We start from the raw sequence: 18,788 nt of genomic DNA, 5'->3' as shown, positions 1-18,788 counted from the left end.
CGGTGGCCATATGATTTGCATGGACGCCCGAAATGTTTTACATTTTTTATCTCGTAATTTATTACTTAATTTACGGTTTCTGCAGCAGTAATGAACGTTCCATTTTTGTTGCCTAGACATATAAGTCCAACGTCGAGGTAAGTGACTGACTTGCTAGACCCCAAATTAATCAAGGCGGCTATATGATTAGTTCGATGACCGTCCGAAATTTTATTTCTTGATTTGGCGTAGTAAAAAACTTTTACAGCTATCCGGTTTACTAATCCACCATCCTTTTCACAAATCCACCATTTTTATCATTAATCCAATATCCTACATTTAACCAACAAATAAAATTTTATTGATATTTATAAAAAAAAAAACAAAAAAAAATGGAACCTGAAAATGTCCGTAAACAACTCAAAATAAGTAAAAATATTTGGAAAATGTTATGGTGTATAGAAAATGCTAATATAAACATTCAGGCAAAATTTCATGTATCTACGGTCATTTGTTTTAGAGTTGCACCAAAAACCAAAATCGATTTTTTCGAAAACAGATTTTGCGTAAAAATTCCCGATTTTCCTTAATTTTTCTTTTGTTTTTCACGTCGCTTTTGAAAACTATTGGGAAATTTTTACTTTTGACCCCTCAAAGTACCAACTAGATTCACTTTCCTATCAGAAAAGTTACTGTTGAAGAAAATTGAAACACTTTTACTGTCCTAAAAAGTGATGACAGACACAAAAAAAAATAAAAAAAAAAAAACACACATCATTGTAAAATCAATACATTCATCGCTTCGCTCAGAATCTAAAAAAAAAATACGAACGGTATATTCATACTCTACAAATATAAGTAACAATATTAAACAGGTAAATAAATACACAATACACTTTACAGAGTAATCTTGTAAATCTTTATTAAATTGTACGAACAATTCCATAATGTTTACATGTCTTCTGATTAAATTATTTTTGAATTGTGTATTTTATTCTTATAATTAATATTCTATATTCACATAAAATAAATATCAAGTTAACTTAAATTTATCCAATAAATAGGTCATGAGTTTTTTATGTATGTCGTTACCTATACTGAAATTAGTATTGAGAGCTGCTGTGGTACCTAGGACTAACGGTATATGTTTAGGCATAACTGTTTTTTGCACCAATTGAACTTATTAAGTCTATGGGTTGTCCATGTAACCAGGGTTGGGCAGTATCAAAGATATAATTGTATCAAGTATAATGTATCGTACTATCGTGATATATTTTATACTATAGTATTATGTATCTTACTTTGACAAGAAATACATGATACTATTATTGTAAACAATTGTACTGAATAGTTCCAAGAAATTTGATTTCGATTTGCAGGACACCCGAAACTTAAAATAATTTAACAATGTTAAAATTATAATATAATTTGAAAACAATTTAATTAAATTAAAATGCCAGTATGGCCGTATACCTATATACTCTTACAGTCATACGGATAAGAACTAAACTGGAATTTTCGTTCTCATAAAATATGAATCTACTACCTAGATATGAGTGAAACCGTATAGGTCATTCCACATAAAATAGAAAATAAAAACAAAAGTACTGATAAGCTAACTAAACTAACTATAACAAATTTAATTTATGTATTCATTTTTACCGTATAGCACATTAACACATTTATAAGTAAAAATTAAAATGTAATTTATTAATTTTGGTGTATTAGTTATTATGTGTATTAACTATTAACGTACCTATACCGTATTGTATTAACTATGATATGAAGAGTAATGAGTTATGTATTAGTTATACATTTATAATGTGTATTGACTTGTTGTATTATTTAATATATTTTATGACTTTATAAGACGTTTTAATGTATAGACGTTTAATAGTTAATACAATTAAATTGGAAATATAAAATATGGAGTACCGTTTATCACAGTATCTAGATACATACACTTAATGCATGTATCATGATACTTTTCTTTAAGTATCATGCTCAACTCTGCATTTTGTAATTCAGGTTCAAGTCGATCTACAAAATATTCAGCCCATTATTGTCTAGAAAAATGCCACGTGGCCATGACATGTGGGTCATAATTTAAAATTTGAGCAATCGTTCATGTAGTTGAGTCTTAAAAAAATAGCATAGGTATTAATTTAACCAAACTAAACGTATAAAAATACAAATAATATAAATAATAAATTTAGGGTGTCTGCGCGTGCGACAAATCCGCTTATCGAGTGTCGATGCCGTCCGTTTCGATCATGAGTTAAAACAAAAATAAATACAAACATTACAAACAACAAATAAATTTCACTGCGATCCAGTATGACGACACGGACATCGATGTTTTGTCTTCAAAAAATAAATTAGTAAATAAAAAATAAAAATATCAACTATAAAATAATATAGTGTCGCTTTTAGAGATAATAATAGCTTTTATAATATCTGAGCTAGTTCAAATATTAAAGTCGCGTTATTCATATCCGGACGGGGAATACTGTATAGGACTAGTTGGCAGCGAATGCGTTTATCTTGGCCGCGCTATACGGGAACTGATTGGGAGCGTGTCCGTTGACCGAGGACGACGACGACTCGGAGACGGCCACCGATTCGCTGCCTTCCATCAGCTCGTCGGTCTCGCCGCCCTCGTCCGCATACTCCTGGTTGGTGCGCCTCGACGACGCGTACGTGCCCTCGTAAAGTGGCACCGACTGTTGAATCTGCACCGAAGTGTGCATCTGTACTGACTGATCGGTCGGCGATTTTTCCGCCGGTTTCGCCGCATCCGCTACTCGGCTCGGCTCATCGTTGTTGGCCGCCGACTGTGCGATCTGCGCCAGAACGCTAGCTGTCTGTTCGTTGGGGACGGCTGAGTAATACTGGTCTCGGATGCTCTGCAACTTCCTCTGATCGTGTTCATCGTCCTCTGGCACTGCTGCGGGTGGTTGTTCTGCTGATCCTTTGTCGCCGTTCCTGGGCTCATAGTCGTCCTGTTCCTGCTGGTACTGAACGTCGTTGTCCAGCTGCTGTTGTTGCTGTAATTGCTGCTGCTGTTGTTGCTGTAACTGCTGCTGCTGCTCCCCCTGTTGCTGTTGTTTTAGCTGCTCACGTTGCTGTTGCTGTAACTGGACCTGTTGTTGTTGTTGTTGCGAATACTGCTGCTGCTCCTGTTGTTGCTGTTGCTCTTCCTGTTGCTGTTGCTGTTGTATAAGCTCCTGTTGCTGTTGTTGTTTTTGCGTTGATATTTCAGCAGCGGCAGTTTGCGCGCTGTACTGTTCCGCCGATTGTTGTTGATACGGCTGCTGCAAGTGGTCAGATTGAGCATGGTATTGGATGGCTTGTGGTTGATATGGGACTGCTTGTGGCTGGTATTGGACCGTTTGCGGCTGCAAGTACTGGAGATCGGCAGTGGCTGGTTGTGCATACTGCAACTGAACACCTGTGGCTGTAGGCTGTTGTGCGTACTGTAGTTGGACTGGCTGCGCCTGGTACTGGATCTGGTGGCCGACTTGCGGGTCCAACGACTGTGGTTGTGGTACAGCGTACATGACAGTTTGCGGTACCATGTATGTGGCCTGCGGTACCACGGCAGCGGCTTGGTTACTGTTCAGCAGCGAGTACAGCTCTTGTGGCGTCAACGTATCTGTGGATCCAATATGTTCGGCTGACAGCTGTTTATGATGTTGATTTTCCAAATGTTGTTGCAGAGCGATGTCCAGTGGAACGGTTGGTATTGAGTTGGAGTCTGTGTTGGGCGGAACTTTGACAGATGACGTTATTCCTAAGTCCTGGGCGAAGTACGACGGTTGGCTGTTAAATTGTTTGTAACCACTCGGGTTTTCGGTTACCTGAAACATGGTACGCTGTGAGAATCACTTCTGATACAATATAAAATTATAATATTTTTTTATTTTTTTATTTTTAACAAGATATATACAATCTGTACCCTTGGGCACAATAAGAATATGTGATATAATATTTTGTACATGAAAACGTGAGGGAAGAAGCTATCCAGTGAAAGCACTACCTAATTGTAAATTATAATATTAAATAATATTTATGAGTTTTCAATTATGATAATATAATAATAATTATCCAACTCGCTGTACAAATTACCGAGGTTAACGAATACCAGTTCATCGTTTTTTTTTATCAATGACGAATGTTTTCTAAAACTTGTAATACTGATTCAATTATTTGGATTAGATAATAGCACATTTGTATATTCAATATATCGTTATCGATCTTTGATCCCAACGATTCTTAAATTAATTAATTAATGTGATTAAATTTACCAAATAGTTAATTTGGTTAATTGGGTAAATTAAATTTACCTACTTAATTTTAAAATAAACAAGAAACAAAAATCAAACTTTTTTATCGATACTGGGTATAAAATAATTTTTTTATAATATTGCAATTAGATAAATTTATGTTACACTCTACTATTTAGTGGAACTCATTTCATAAACTATAAATGTTTTAAATACAATGCTAATAAATTATTTAAATTGTTATTACAATTTGATTTTTTTACAGCATTTTAAAAACCTGTGCTATATATTATATCTAAAACATCAGTCAACATTTTGTCAGTAAATTTAAAAGTTCTTATTGGAAGTTTAAAAATTGTTCTAGTCATTGGTTTAAAACAAAAAAGAAATCATCGTGCTTTATGAAACTTTTATTTTTTTTTTAAAATAATATCAATTTCCCGATACAAATTTATAATTGTGGTAATTATAAAAAAATAGGACCAGATTTCCAGCAAAGTAGGTTACTTATATAGAATAATAAAAAATGGTCAATATTTTTAACAGTTATAGGTACATAATTTCGTATTTTTTCATACATTTTCTAATAATATGTTATGTGCATGTCTCGCGTGCACTTATGAATGAATTTGCCTACTGTCAATGAGTAGCATAATATAGGTAGTTAGATACTACGCTATGTAAGAACCTACCGATTATTATGTCTATAATATGTATTTACAATCATTCTTTCCTTTCTCTGATTTAATGCCATATTATTATAATGAAACTGACATTACACATTTAATTTTATCATTGCGTTTGACATAAATTTAAATTTTGATTTTTTGTTACCTATTATTTCCTCATAATTTCTATTGTTGTCTTTTGAGAGAAAGTAATGTTAATATTTTCACGAATGTATTTTAAAGACAACTGTCTACACATTTTAAACTATAATTAACTAGGTACTATTGTACCAATAGGTACCTGCTATTACATTATTGTCCATCGATATTATCGATATCGGACACCTTTATCGGATACATTCTAGCTAATTAGCTAATTCTACCTAACCATATATTAAAAAATGATTACCACGTCTAGATAAAATATACATACGTTTTTATTAACTCCAGTACATTATTTAACTTTCGTGAACTTCTCGAGGTGTGCCATAGTGTATAGGTGCATGAATATATGCTATCAAGATAGTCATGTATATTGTATATGTTTAATAACTAATAAATACCTATACTATAAGTAGTTTATTATATTTATAAAGTAAATATATCCATTATCATTTCTAATAAATTATTTGAAACTATAATAGATTTTATATACTTATTTATACCTGGTACGCGGGTTTTTCATCGGTTATCGAATTGTCCAAAGGTTGAACGTACGATTGTTGGTGTTGTGCCCTGTACAATTGTTCTTCGAAGTTGGCTGGTTTGTCTGCTGGGTTCAGGTTCGGTGCTGGTATAGTCTTGATAGGTCCCCTCTCGTCGTCGCTATTAATTATGTAAGGTCCACTGGGTTTTTCCAGAAACGGGGCTGCAGTCACCGGTGCTAGGGAGTTGGTGGCATCGGGGAAACGCGGTGGGAAATCGGGTGATCCAGATAATTTGGGTCCCGTCCAGACGTTGGTTATCTTAGGAGTAGGCCGTGCTGGTACTAATTGTACCCGCTGTTCAGGGCCGCTATTAACTTGGCCCTGTTGAGGAGAATGATGAGGAGCGCCGTTCTGCAGCAAGTGTGGTTTCGACTGGAACTGTGGTCCTACTGGTCTTAAGCTGTTAGGCGAATGGTGTGGTTGTTGTTGATGTTGCTGTTGCTGTTGTTGTTGTTGATGATGATGATGTTGCTGTTGATGTTGATGTTGGTGTTGGTTTTGTTGTTGGTACTGTTGTTGATGTTTGCCGGGTGGTGGCAGATGAGAATATTTAGCAAAAGGTGGTGGCAGTTGGGGTGCGGGTCCACGTAAGCCCGGTGGTAGTGAATGAGGATTAAATTTCGAATAGAATTCATTTTTTCCCGAATGACCACTAGGATGAGGAGGATACTTGGCGGGGATGGGTGCACCATTTGGAGGCCTATACTTTTGTGGAGTTGGCAATGGTTGTGGAGGACCATAAACCGGTACGCCTAGTACCAGCTCCAAGGTAGTCACGAGCGCTAAGACAGTTAGCGCTACTTTCATCTGAAAATGTAAACAAATTGTATTTTATTTTATTGACTGTGAAATAGACTTTTATTTTACAATGCGTTTCAAGTACATATATATATATATATATATGTTTAGATTTATAAAGATATTATACATTATTTATTTTATTTTTAATTATACAACACGGGCGGTAGTTAATATTATAACCAAAAATCAGTGTACAATTAAACTACCTATACAAAATAATAATAATAATCATTGTAATCACAAAGTAGAAAAGGAGGGATCAGAATTGGCTACAGACATACACCGCCGTAGTGGTTAATTAAAACTATAATTAGTTGAAGAAGTATAGTAAGGTTAAAAAGAACATATTGGCGGATAAAACGTACAGGGACTTTGAAAGGAATTTGAAAATTATGAAGAGGACAATCAATCATTAATAAATGACTAACATATTTAAAAAATGTAATCTGCATATTCTTTTCCTATTACAAACTGGTGTTTTAATTTGAAATCTGCAGACGACTAGGTATTTAATCTTTTATTTGTATTATCGAATATCGACTGAAGTTTCCATAAAGAGGCATATCTATACAATATTAAAATGTTGATAACCTATACATTAATATCGTATACACTATATCACACAATATAGATATTATTTGTTTTACAATATATTATCTAAGGAATAATTTTTAGCAAGTTCGAAGTTTTATAAAAAGAAAATTAAAGTTTTTGTTTCTAAATTTAATATTTACGAGTATAACCCGTTACCCAGTGAATCTTGATATTAAATGTTGTTAATCAAAACCTAAGTACTACCCTCGTATTAAAAACGAAAATCACTGAAGAGTGATATCTAAAACAACTTAAATATAATGGTTACTGTTTGCTACAGCACACACAGATGACGACGTTTTGACCGGATTACGCATTCGCTCTCGCCATCGACATCTACGATGGCTGATCGCGACGGGTAAGTATAATGTCAAGTATGGGGAGATGAGTTTCGTTTCGGATTTAATCGGCTATGAGGATGGAGTTCTGATTTCTGAGTGAAAGCCCCGATCTCGAATTGCAACATATTATTTATAGGTAATATGATTAACGAACAGAGAACTCGATCGGAAAGGTATCGGTCTGCTGGTGGTTTGACAGGACTAAGATGACGATGTTTTACAGTGAAATGTGGGTATTATAGGTATTCGCGAAGTACAGTGTTTGTCTGTATTTCGGGTGCGACCGGAAAGAAAGTGGTTTATAATATAATTACTGCACAAGACGTCGTTCGGTTAGAGACTTATATTATTATTATCCGGTTTATCTGTACAACACACGCATACACAAGAAAGTCTATAGACTGCTTTCGCTACCTAACTAATCGGAACCACTGGAGCAAATAGAAAAACCCGTATGCATGCATGTGTATTGTGTGTGTGTGTATGATGTATGTATTGAATTCCGTTAACGTGCAAATATAAGATGATCTTTTTGAAACGTTTTGGCAAGTGATGAAGATAGACTAAAAAGATCTATTTATTAATTTAAATAAAAACATTTTTATTAGGTATTCATATTTAATGCAATACAATAAAATATAAGTTTGTTCAGTAGAACTTTTACCCGATAATATGCTTTTAAAAACACTCAACTATATGAGTTTAAAGCTTATTTTGTACAGTAGGTATATTGAAATGGCGATTAACTTCAATCTCCAGTTGACGGTTGATATCTCACTATAATATATTACTATATTATTAGGTATCTATCAACTATTCAATGTGCTTATTAGTTATCTAATAAATCAGTCACAAATTATTAACTGAGTATTATATTATGAAAATAATTATAAAACATTACGACAAATAACGACGTTAAACTGTAACGTATATATTATATATACTATACGTATGACATATCGCAGGTATTCATTTCGTAATATATATAATATATTTATCTATAAGTTTTATCAAAAAACAATGTATTACCTACACGTACCTACATAGGTATTGTTGGAAATAAAAATGCAAGTCCTATCGATTATAATTTTAAATTTTCCAATAATATGTTCTCAGTTATTATGCTCAAATACTACTATTAAATTTACTCGAAACGTAATAGTAACAATTACTGTAGTCTTGTGCGCGTTTTATGTTACGCCATATAAAAATTAATTTTGAAATTGTTATTAGTTTTATACAAAAATTGTACATTTTATAATAAAGCATAGGTTTTTACTGAGACTCTTAAATATTTAATGGAAATTTGTCAATAAAGAGTGTGCCACAAAAATATAATAATTTATGGAATCAATAATCGGCGAATTATGTCAATATAAACAAAATATGTCTAGCGGATTGATATTAAAACAGCGAAATCCATAAAACCCCATATTATGAAATTTATTTAATAATAATATCGGACAATGTGGTTATGTGTTTTCGTGTACCTACCTTTGGTGTTTGATGTTTATGTAATATAATATAATAAATAGATTGACGGTCACTGGTATCGGGTGAGTCGCTATTTAATAAATACCTAATACCCATACTCAATATTTGTATTATACCTACCTAATTACGTAGGAGACAGGAGTATACGCGTAAATCGTTGATGTAATATAATAGGTACATGTGTTACATCTTCGCACATCGCATACGTCGTTTACGGTGTACATAATATAAGCTAATATATACCTACAGGCTATACCGTAATCATATTATTTAATAAACTGCACTAAGGTACCTACTATCTAGTAATCACTAAACAGAGTTAATTATAAGACTAATGACTCCCTATAAAATACAACCACATTCCTCATGAGTCAGGATACTAAGGTAATTTTGTTGACAATATAAAACTACAATAATTATGTGGGGGTATGCTTATTAATCAAACTTTCAAAGATATTCCACAGTTAAATAGATCTTACACAAGACAATACGACGAATTTATCAAACGTCAAATCGGTCATCGGTCGACCTAAACTTGTGTATTCGGAACGAATGAAAATAATCATCATTAGTATTCAGTTTTCGTAACTCTTAAGAGGACATTCTACTCTGTTGGAACAATTCACGAAGTATTTCCTGCGTGTTATGTATTAGCTTTATTTTAAAAATAAATAAAATTAGAAAGTGCAAGAACTGTATAATTTTGAATAGGTACAATATACTGACCTGGTCAGTAGAACAAACCAGGTTATATTATTATTGCGATGCACGCTAAGCGAAAAAGTAGGCATACGACTAAGAAATAAGTGTTTACATTTTTACAACCTCAACCACAATCACAATCGGATGTGCGACAGACGCCTAGCTATAACATGATTTTAGATTACAAAATTAAACGGATCTTTAATGATTGATCTAATATTATACTGTTTTACTGTAGCTAATATTTAATTCGTATCTAACCTAACAGTTTATCAATATTTACCGGAAATAGCTAATTTATTGGTATTTATTAAAAAGTTGAACAATTAACATATTGTATACCTATACACTATATATACCTATATACTATAGGTACTAATAATTAACAAAAAATCATTATATTTTGTGTGGTTTATTTAAAATAACCTTAACCAACTGAGTTCAATTGAAAATGGTCAACATCTTGTCAAATAATCAAGTATTTGTTTAAATTATTAATTCATAGTTTTTCGTGGTTCTATTGATCACTACTGCAAGGAAGCTAAAAAAATAACGTCTACGATATATTAATGCATTGTTCCATTACCTGTAGGTATTTAGAATTGCTAAATATGACATTTTGATCTTTTTTAAGTTCAGAAAAATAAAACCATAATGCCGGGTTACACTTTCAATAAAATTTAATGGATTAATTATGGGCCACTAAATCATGTTTAAAGGACCATTAGCTCATTATTAATACTTTAAATGTTAAGTGATTTTTCATGCAGCCCGACTTACCTAAGTATTGTAAAACCAAAATCTTTCTCAATCCGAGATCTTAGAATAAAAATATATAAATAAGTATGTATTTTGCTTCCGGTCACCTCGTTGCATTCCTTTAACGATTTCCGTATTATTTATACAACGAAATGTAGTATATACCTAATAAATAATGTTATTATAATAATACTTAATGTACTTACTTTAAATTTAAATTGATCACGTTGTGTAAATTCCAATAAATTATAGTTTGGTAAGGTTCAGCATCCGGCCATGACCGACGACTGACAAAACGCGTGCAGGTGTTGAACTTAAACGTCGCGCAATAGACGGGCACTGGCTAATAGGTACGGTATAAACTAACAACTACTATACTACTGGACGGTTAAGAAGATGGCATGCCCGGCACACACGACCAAGGTCACGACGTATATGTACGAATGATATTTGGGTCACTGGCCAACCAATATTTATAAGTTCCTGGGCACCACTCACTTTACCCCTCCAATATCGTGAACATAATTTTCTCTCTCGCTCTCTGTATCTCTCTTTCTATATAAATATATCCATCTTACTTTTTTCTTCTTTCTTCTTTCTCTTTCTCTCCCCATATATCTTCTCATTTCCAAACTAAACCGGAGACTACGAAATCATCGATATTCATATTATTGTGTATCTATAATATCTGCCGGCGAGTACGGCTTTCGTACGCTATCTGCAGCTTTCCCGCCAAGGACACAAAGATATAATTATCGCAATTTTTACGATGGATCGTGTTTTCAGGTTCACCGTAATCTTGTTGACATATTGTCTCGGAGAAATTTTTTTTCACCGTGAAAGTGAATCGGATTCCGATCTCCTAACGCTGGTATGCCAGTGTAACCTTATACGAGTGGCCGTTGCCGTCACCAAATCGTAATTTTTTTAATATTATTAATATTTTAACTATATCCTCAAGGTGTCGACGACTTTAAATGATTGTATTATTCATATCTACACCTCTTTATCGCGATATCCCATCGACACGATGCAAAGTTCATAAAACTAGTCGAAAACAAGTACACGTGGCATAAGTGTATTTGGCATTTTGTGAAAGCCAAGTTACTAAAGTAGAAAATTATTCTGATTTTACCAACGTAAAAGGTCAATCACATCGTACCTACTTCCAAACAATTAGTATTAAGGTTCACGATAGGTATAACAATTTTTCAGTATCTTTTAAACTAATATTTACAGTCCCGGTGGACTGTGGCTTGCTACTGAGTGCACTAATTGTCAATTGATTACCTACAGACTATAGTGTATTAGTGTACCTACTACCTATACTTGTCCAACCTAATGATTAGATACCTATTGGTTATCCAAACTCTTGCATTGTTGATTATTTAACAGTACATATTTTGTATAAGCTCTATATGTACATGCATGATAATCATAATAACCTTCCCGTTTACATAACTTATATTCATAAACAGTACAAATATAACACATAAATATTTAATTTGATATTATGCCCATAATAATTTTGATTGTACTCACTACTCAGTAGTGTAAAAATCTCAAATTATCAAAGATTGATTATTTTATAATATTCATATTATCAATATCATATGAATTATAATAATTATTAGGTACAGATTACTAATATATCCATTATGTATTTATGTACCCTCTTGCCTTGGCTAATAGTCAAATTGTGTTCAATGATGTGATTTAATTTAATTTATTTTAATTTACGATTTCGCCCATTGCCATTTTATACTACTAATATTATATTGTATTAGATACATCATACATGTAAGTTATATATCATTGAATCTGCTTTAAATATTTATATACTGATTTAAGTTGTAACAAATTGTGTAAGTACCAATATTTAAACAATTCAAAAAAATAAAATAATATTATATTTATATTTTATAGATGTAAAAGTTAAAACATTAAAGTACTTTTGATTTCAATAAAAACGACCATTCTGATATGAATTTAATTTCAGGGAAAATACTAAAGTGAAATTATTACATTCTGAGCGGAGCGAGGAAGCTAGTGGTTTTACAATGGTATTAGTTTTATTATTTTATCCTGTATACGAAATTTCTACCAGAAGGAGTGCTTCGATTTCAATATGTAGTACCTTATATTTTAGCAAATTGGATCAAGATGGTACTTTAAAGAAGTAATTTTTCCATTTTCTCAATAATTAATTAATGCCACGGGAAAAACCACCAACAAATTACAAAAAACCGCTAAAAATGTGATTTTAATTGAAACGAATTGCTTATCACCATAGAAACGAATAAAAAATAATAATATTGTAATATCGATTCAATTTATACAGGCTATAATAAATAATAACAATATAAAATATCCTGCTCAGAATCGTTTTTCTTATACAATGGTATTACCTATATCATTTAATTCAAGTTTAATATAATACATTACTATACATTGACCAACTTGTAACCTACTGCACAATAGAGCGACATCCACTTAACCTGCCTTTGTTTTTTTTATTACATTAAATTTAAAATCGAATAGCCTTTTTTATTTTTAATCATACTTATATATATTTTATTTCAGTAATTATATTTCATTTTCCAATCCATATGTCTTTAGTCTTTACCATATTAATAAATTATATATTATATATGAATGTAAATGTGTGAACAAACTCATTATAATAACTGCAGTTTCTTTTAATCAACTTATCGACCTAATAATCTCGACCTCTGCAGCATATATAGGTAGTAGTATGCACGTCCAACGTGTCCCATCTTTCTATCTGTCAACAACTACTCATTTATTAGCATTCATACTACTATTAAACATTAACTATAGACTACAGCAGAAATATTATCCGGTAAACGAAAAAAGTCCCCGGTAAAAACGTAGCGGGAAAAAACGTACCCGGTAATAAAATCATAAAAAAATAAAGCCATGTTATAAATTCCCATCAGCATAAATGTACTAACCAAAGTTAAATTAGGTAACGTAGGTCAAAATAAAAAATTCCAAACAGTTTTCAAAAGCGCAGAAAAAACAAAATAAAAATTAAGGAAAAATTTATGCAAAATCAGTTTTGACCAAATCGATTTTGGTTTTTAGTGTATCTCTATAACAAATGACACGACATTTTCACTGGTAATTGACATTAACATATTTAAATATTTAAATATTAAAAATAAAAAATAAAGGTAGGTAAGTGGATGTCGCTCTGCTGTACAGTAGGTTACAAGTGGGTCACAGTAATGGATGGTGTTAAATTTGAATTCAATGATATAATATCATTGTATAAGAAAAACGATTCTGAGCGAAAACGGTCAGTCAGCCTATGATATTACCAACTACCAAGTATATTTGATGATATTATTGTGAATAAAGTAATTTATATATAACCTATTTACGTGGAGCCTTGTTTTAAATTTTCAAACCTTAGCTATAAAAGTTGAACATTTTATACATTTTTAACTACAAAATAATTATTAAATTTTAAATTTAATAAATTTTGTCAAAATTTGAACTTTAAATGCTTATAAAAAAAAATTGTGCCTATGTATTTTTAATATTTTTCAACTGCTATTAGAACGATATATCAGGAGCCTTATATTAAATTTTCACGCTTTTTTACCCAACAAATAAAAATTTATTGATATTTATAGACAAAAACACTAAAAAAATTGAAAACTGACAATGTCCGTAAACAGTTCAAAACAGTCAAAATATTTTCAAAATTGTATGGTGTGTAGAAAATGAAAATATAAACATTCAGTAAAATTGTCATGTATTTACGGTTTTTGAATAACGACAAAATAGCAAAATCGTTACATGAGAAATCAAGTAAATATCAAAAAGTTCTAAGAATATGAATTTCAAACGCACATAAAAATTTAATTTGACTTTCTTGAAGACATTTTTTTTTTTTGATTAAGGTAGAGAAACTTGTGGATACTCTCTTAATACATTTTAAAATCATAGATTTAAAAATAAAAATTTTTATGAATTCTCAACTCAAAATAATTTGCTAATTTTCGTGATTTTTCCGCATTTTGTCAAGATTTGAAATTTAAACGCTTATAAATAAAAACTGTGACTATAAGGATTTTTAATATTTTTCAAATGTCAATGTAACAATATAGTAGGAGCCTTGTATTAAATTTTCAAGCCCTTTTACCCAACAAATAAAATTTTATTGATATTTGTAGAAAAAAAAACTAAAAAAAATGGAAAATGAAAATGTCCGTAAACAGCTCAAAATAAGTCAAAATATTTGGAAAATGTTATAGTGTATAGAAAATGCTAGTACCTACAGTCATTTGTTTTAGAGTTACACCAAAAACCAAAATCAATTTTCTCGAAAACAGATTTTGCATAAAAATTCCCATTTTTCCTTAATTTTTCTTTTGTTTTTCACGTCGCTTTTGAAAACTATTTGGAAATTTTTACTTTTAACCCCTTAAAGTACCAACTAGATTCACTTTCCTATCAGAAAAGTTACTGTTGAAGAAAATTCAAACATTTTTACTGTCCTAAAAGGTGATGACAGACACAAAAAAAAAAATAAAAATAAAACACACATCATTGTAGAATCAATACATTCATCGCTTCTCTCAGAATCTAAAATGTCTACCTTAAAGTCAAATTAAATTTTTATCAACGTTTGAGTACAATTTTTTACAAGATTGGATATTCACTCAATTTCGTATATAGTGATTTTCTTATTTTGCTGTAATTCAAGAAACAGTAGATACTTTAAATTTACACCATATGTTAATGTATCAATTCCTATACTAGATAAAATTTTTAAAATATTTTTTCTGTTTTTGAGTTGCTTACGGACATTCCATTTTTTTAGTTTTTTTTTTTTCTTTAAATGGCAATATAATTTTATTTGTTGTGCCAAAAAGCGTGAAAATGTAATAAAAGGCTCCTGATGTATTGTTACAATAGTAGTTGAAAAATATTAAAAATACATAGGCACAATTTTTTTATAAGTATTTTAAGTTAGAATTTTGACAACATTTATCAAATTTAAAATTTAAAAATGATTTTGTTGTTAAAAATGTATACAATTTTCATATTTTATGGCTAAGGATTGAGATGTAAAACAAGGTTCCACGTAAGTATATAGGGTATTCTGTAACCAAAAAATCTTAAAAATATAAAAACACTGTTTTTTTTTATGTTTAAATTTGGATGAAATTACATATTATAAATAACCAGGGTTAACAATTTTAGTTATTTTGTTATAATTTTATAATATATTAATAAATTCAACTTACCGGCTATCGTATTATAATAATATAAGTAATAACAATAGGTAGGTTTAAACATAATATAAGATATACTGATACAAACCATCTCCTCTCAGAATCGTTTTTTGTATATAATGGTATTTTATCATTTAATTCAAATTTAATACTATCCATTAAACAGTGACCCACTTGTAACCTACTGTTCAGCAGAGTGACATCCACTTGCCCATCTTTTTTAAATTTACTTACTGTTTTAATATTTGATGTATTAATTAATTATCAAATTCAGAGTTTAATTTAGGTTATAATTATATAAATATTAAAAAAAGAAATCTTTATAAACATGATTGGATTGATACGATAATAAATTGGATACGTTTATGTTTTATATTTTTATGAAGCTCCAATCACTTTCTTTTGTTGTTCCGATTTAGGTAGTGAACTATCTACTTAATGAGTATACGAAAAACAAGGATATTCATTTTGTGGGGCAAGGGATATCCATTTTCTCTGATACTAATAATTAGGTAAACATTAATAATTATAGCTATAATAAATTGTAATTAAGGTACCTACGTAATGGTTAAGTGGTATTTTCATATTTAATGTGTGCCTGATCCGTGGGCGTATTAATCACATATTTTAATACCTTGATAAATTATAATACTTTATAAGGTGTTAATTTTAATTATCACCGTAGTCGGATTAATCCTGTTTTATTGAAATTAATTATAAAAATACAACACTGACAATAAATTATTATAAAAACAAACGCATTATAAATATACTATATTAATGTAGTGTGATGTTTCATGTCTGGTGAGTTCCTCGCAACTAACTGGTTTTGTGCCTAAAACGAAATTTGTATTTAAGAATCAGTAAGGTACCAATTGGGCTCCTCGTATTTTATGGCTGGTAAACCTATTTATTGAGCTTACCTTTTAGTTTTACCTTTAGCCCGTTCGGACATGGAAAATATATAAATATTATTTTATTTTTTATCCAATATATTTCCATCAACATTGCATAATATTTTTAATGAAAAAATGGAAAATCTATACAACATCCTTAAAGTGGATATTTTTTACAAAAGAGCACACGTCAATCTCTTATGTGGATAAACATGGATTTGTTTGCAATTCCATAATTCTAATTAAAGTGAATAGCATCTTTCTTTTCAATTTCAACTGCCATAGGATTATTGTACGAATTTATTATCTACGAACAACGGAATTTATAAATACAGGTAAATGTTAAAATTGTATATTATGACGAAATTTTAAAATTTAGGAAGTGCCAGATAAAAAAGGTACGCGGGCCGGCTGCGGCTGCAAAGTTCCCCACACCACCCAATTACTCTTTATTAAATAAATATACTATATTTATAAGACGATTTAAAATTTTTGAGTTTTTAATTATTAAATATGTACAATACAAAATTAAAAAAAGTGGGTAAGTGGATGTCGCTCTACTGTACAGTAGGTTACAAGTAAATGTATTCAATGGATTGTATTAAACTTGAATTCAATGATATAATATCATTGTATAAGAAAAACGATTCTGAGCGGAGACGGTTTGTCAGTCTGGATATTTTATATTGTTTTTATTTATTATAGCCTGTATAAGTTGAATTAATATTGAAATATATTTTTTTATTAATTTCTATGGTGATAAACAAAGCGTTAGAAATTAAAATACCATTTTTAGCGGTTTTTCGTAATTTGTCCGTGGTTTTTCCCGTGGCATTAAATAACTATTGAGAAAATCAAAAAATGTCCTCCCTAATAAAGTACCATCTTGATCCAATTTGCTAAAATATAAGATACTACATATTGACATCGACGCACTCATCTTTCTGGTAGAAATTTTGTATACAGGATAAAAAAAATAGTAAACGCCATTGTAAAACCACTAGCTTCATCGCTCCGCTCAGAATCTAATATAGTTATGTTAACTTATAACTTTTATACAAATATATCCTAAAATACATTACCTACTTCATTCATTGTTGGTTTTAGATAACTTTTCAACCTTTTTAAGGAGTGTTTGTAGATACTGGCAATGTACAAAACTACAAAATATTTGAATTAAAAAAAGAACTCAGTTTTTTTTAACCATTTTCGGTACCAAACTGATAACAAATAAAATCACGATATTAATTGAAAATGTTGATAACTGAAGCTTCGAAAATATTTTACAAAATCCTTCGTATCGTATGATAAAATTTGTTTTTCTTTGGTAATCATGTAAAAACACAACATTTAACATGTACGAGACACGAGTCAATGGGGGGGGGGGGGGGGGGGTCCGGACCCTATAAATTATATAAGGTACCATAGTAAAATACTAAAATATATAAGTATTTTGACCTACCAAATTCACTAACTAGATTCACTTTCCCATCAAACAAGACACTGTTGAAGAAAATCGAATAGCAGTTTTACTGCCCCAAACCGCGATGACAGACGAAAAAAAAACTCACATCATTGTAAAATCAATACATTCATCGTTCCACTCAGAATCTAAAATAATACGGTGTAATTTAAATTTAAATTAATATAGTTTCCTTTGAATACATTTAAACAATAACCTAGGGAAACCAAGGAAAAGTGATTTTATCCCTATATCTATATGTGACTATGTTAGGGTTGCCATACGTCCCGGTACACCGGGACATGTCACCAGTTCATGACTTCGGTCCCGGTCGTCCCACTATAGACCCTACAAAAGTCCCGGTTATGTGTAAATAATATTAGTACCAATAGTTATATTATATTTTTATAAAAATTATATTTGTATTCTAAAACCATGAATTTCACGTCGGATACTTCTATCTTATCTTCACTGATAATAATTGAACTGTGCTATTATAGCATAATAGAATAATTCTATTTATGTCAGTCAAAATGCATGCACTGAGTTCGCATTAGTTCGCATTAGTTCGAATCAAACCAACGTCGTGTGATGTCTGTATTCTCGTTTATCGTGATTTTGTAGTTTCGTATGACGTTAGTTTAGTTTATGCGTTATTTTTTAGTTTTACAATTTACAAATAGTCAACAATGCCAAAGAGAAAATGTCATTTTTCAGATAATTACACCAAAGAATGGTCGTTAAAAAAAAGGTTGTTCAAATTATTTTTGTAAATGTCCCGGTCAGTACTTGAACTTTTGTGGCAGCCCTAGACTATGTACTTAACAAT

At 30.9% G+C, this 18,788-nt stretch overlaps 1 protein-coding gene across 1 annotated transcript; it reads right to left on the bottom strand.

The window, feature by feature from the left end:
* Nucleotides 1–875: 875 nt before the first annotated feature.
* On the bottom strand, nt 876–10,792 carry LOC132948644 (uncharacterized). The gene is made up of 3 exons (XM_061019207.1): nt 10,538–10,792; nt 5,599–6,447; nt 876–3,839 (listed from the first exon to the last, which is right to left on the bottom strand). The coding sequence occupies exons 2-3, from the start codon at nt 6,445–6,447 to the stop codon at nt 2,499–2,501; spliced, it is 2,190 nt and encodes a 729-aa protein (XP_060875190.1). The 5' UTR covers nt 10,538–10,792; the 3' UTR covers nt 876–2,498.
* Nucleotides 10,793–18,788: the final 7,996 nt, after the last annotated feature.

This window comes from Metopolophium dirhodum, chromosome 7 (assembly GCF_019925205.1).
Source record: "Metopolophium dirhodum isolate CAU chromosome 7, ASM1992520v1, whole genome shotgun sequence".
NCBI classification, from domain to species: Eukaryota; Metazoa; Arthropoda; class Insecta; order Hemiptera; family Aphididae; genus Metopolophium; species Metopolophium dirhodum.
Note: the sequence above shows the minus strand (reverse complement) of the source record. Positions and strands in the feature narration are given on the sequence as shown.

Excerpts from the sequence above, each read along its gene's own strand:
- LOC132948644 (XM_061019207.1), bottom strand. The coding sequence starts at position 6,447 with ATGAAAGTAGCGCTAACTGTCTTAGCGCTCGTGACTACCTTGGAGCTG. Across the intron at positions 3,840-5,598 it reads ATGAAAAACCCGCGTACCAG|GTAACCGAAAACCCGAGTGG; the intron begins GTATAAATAAGT and ends ACCATGTTTCAG.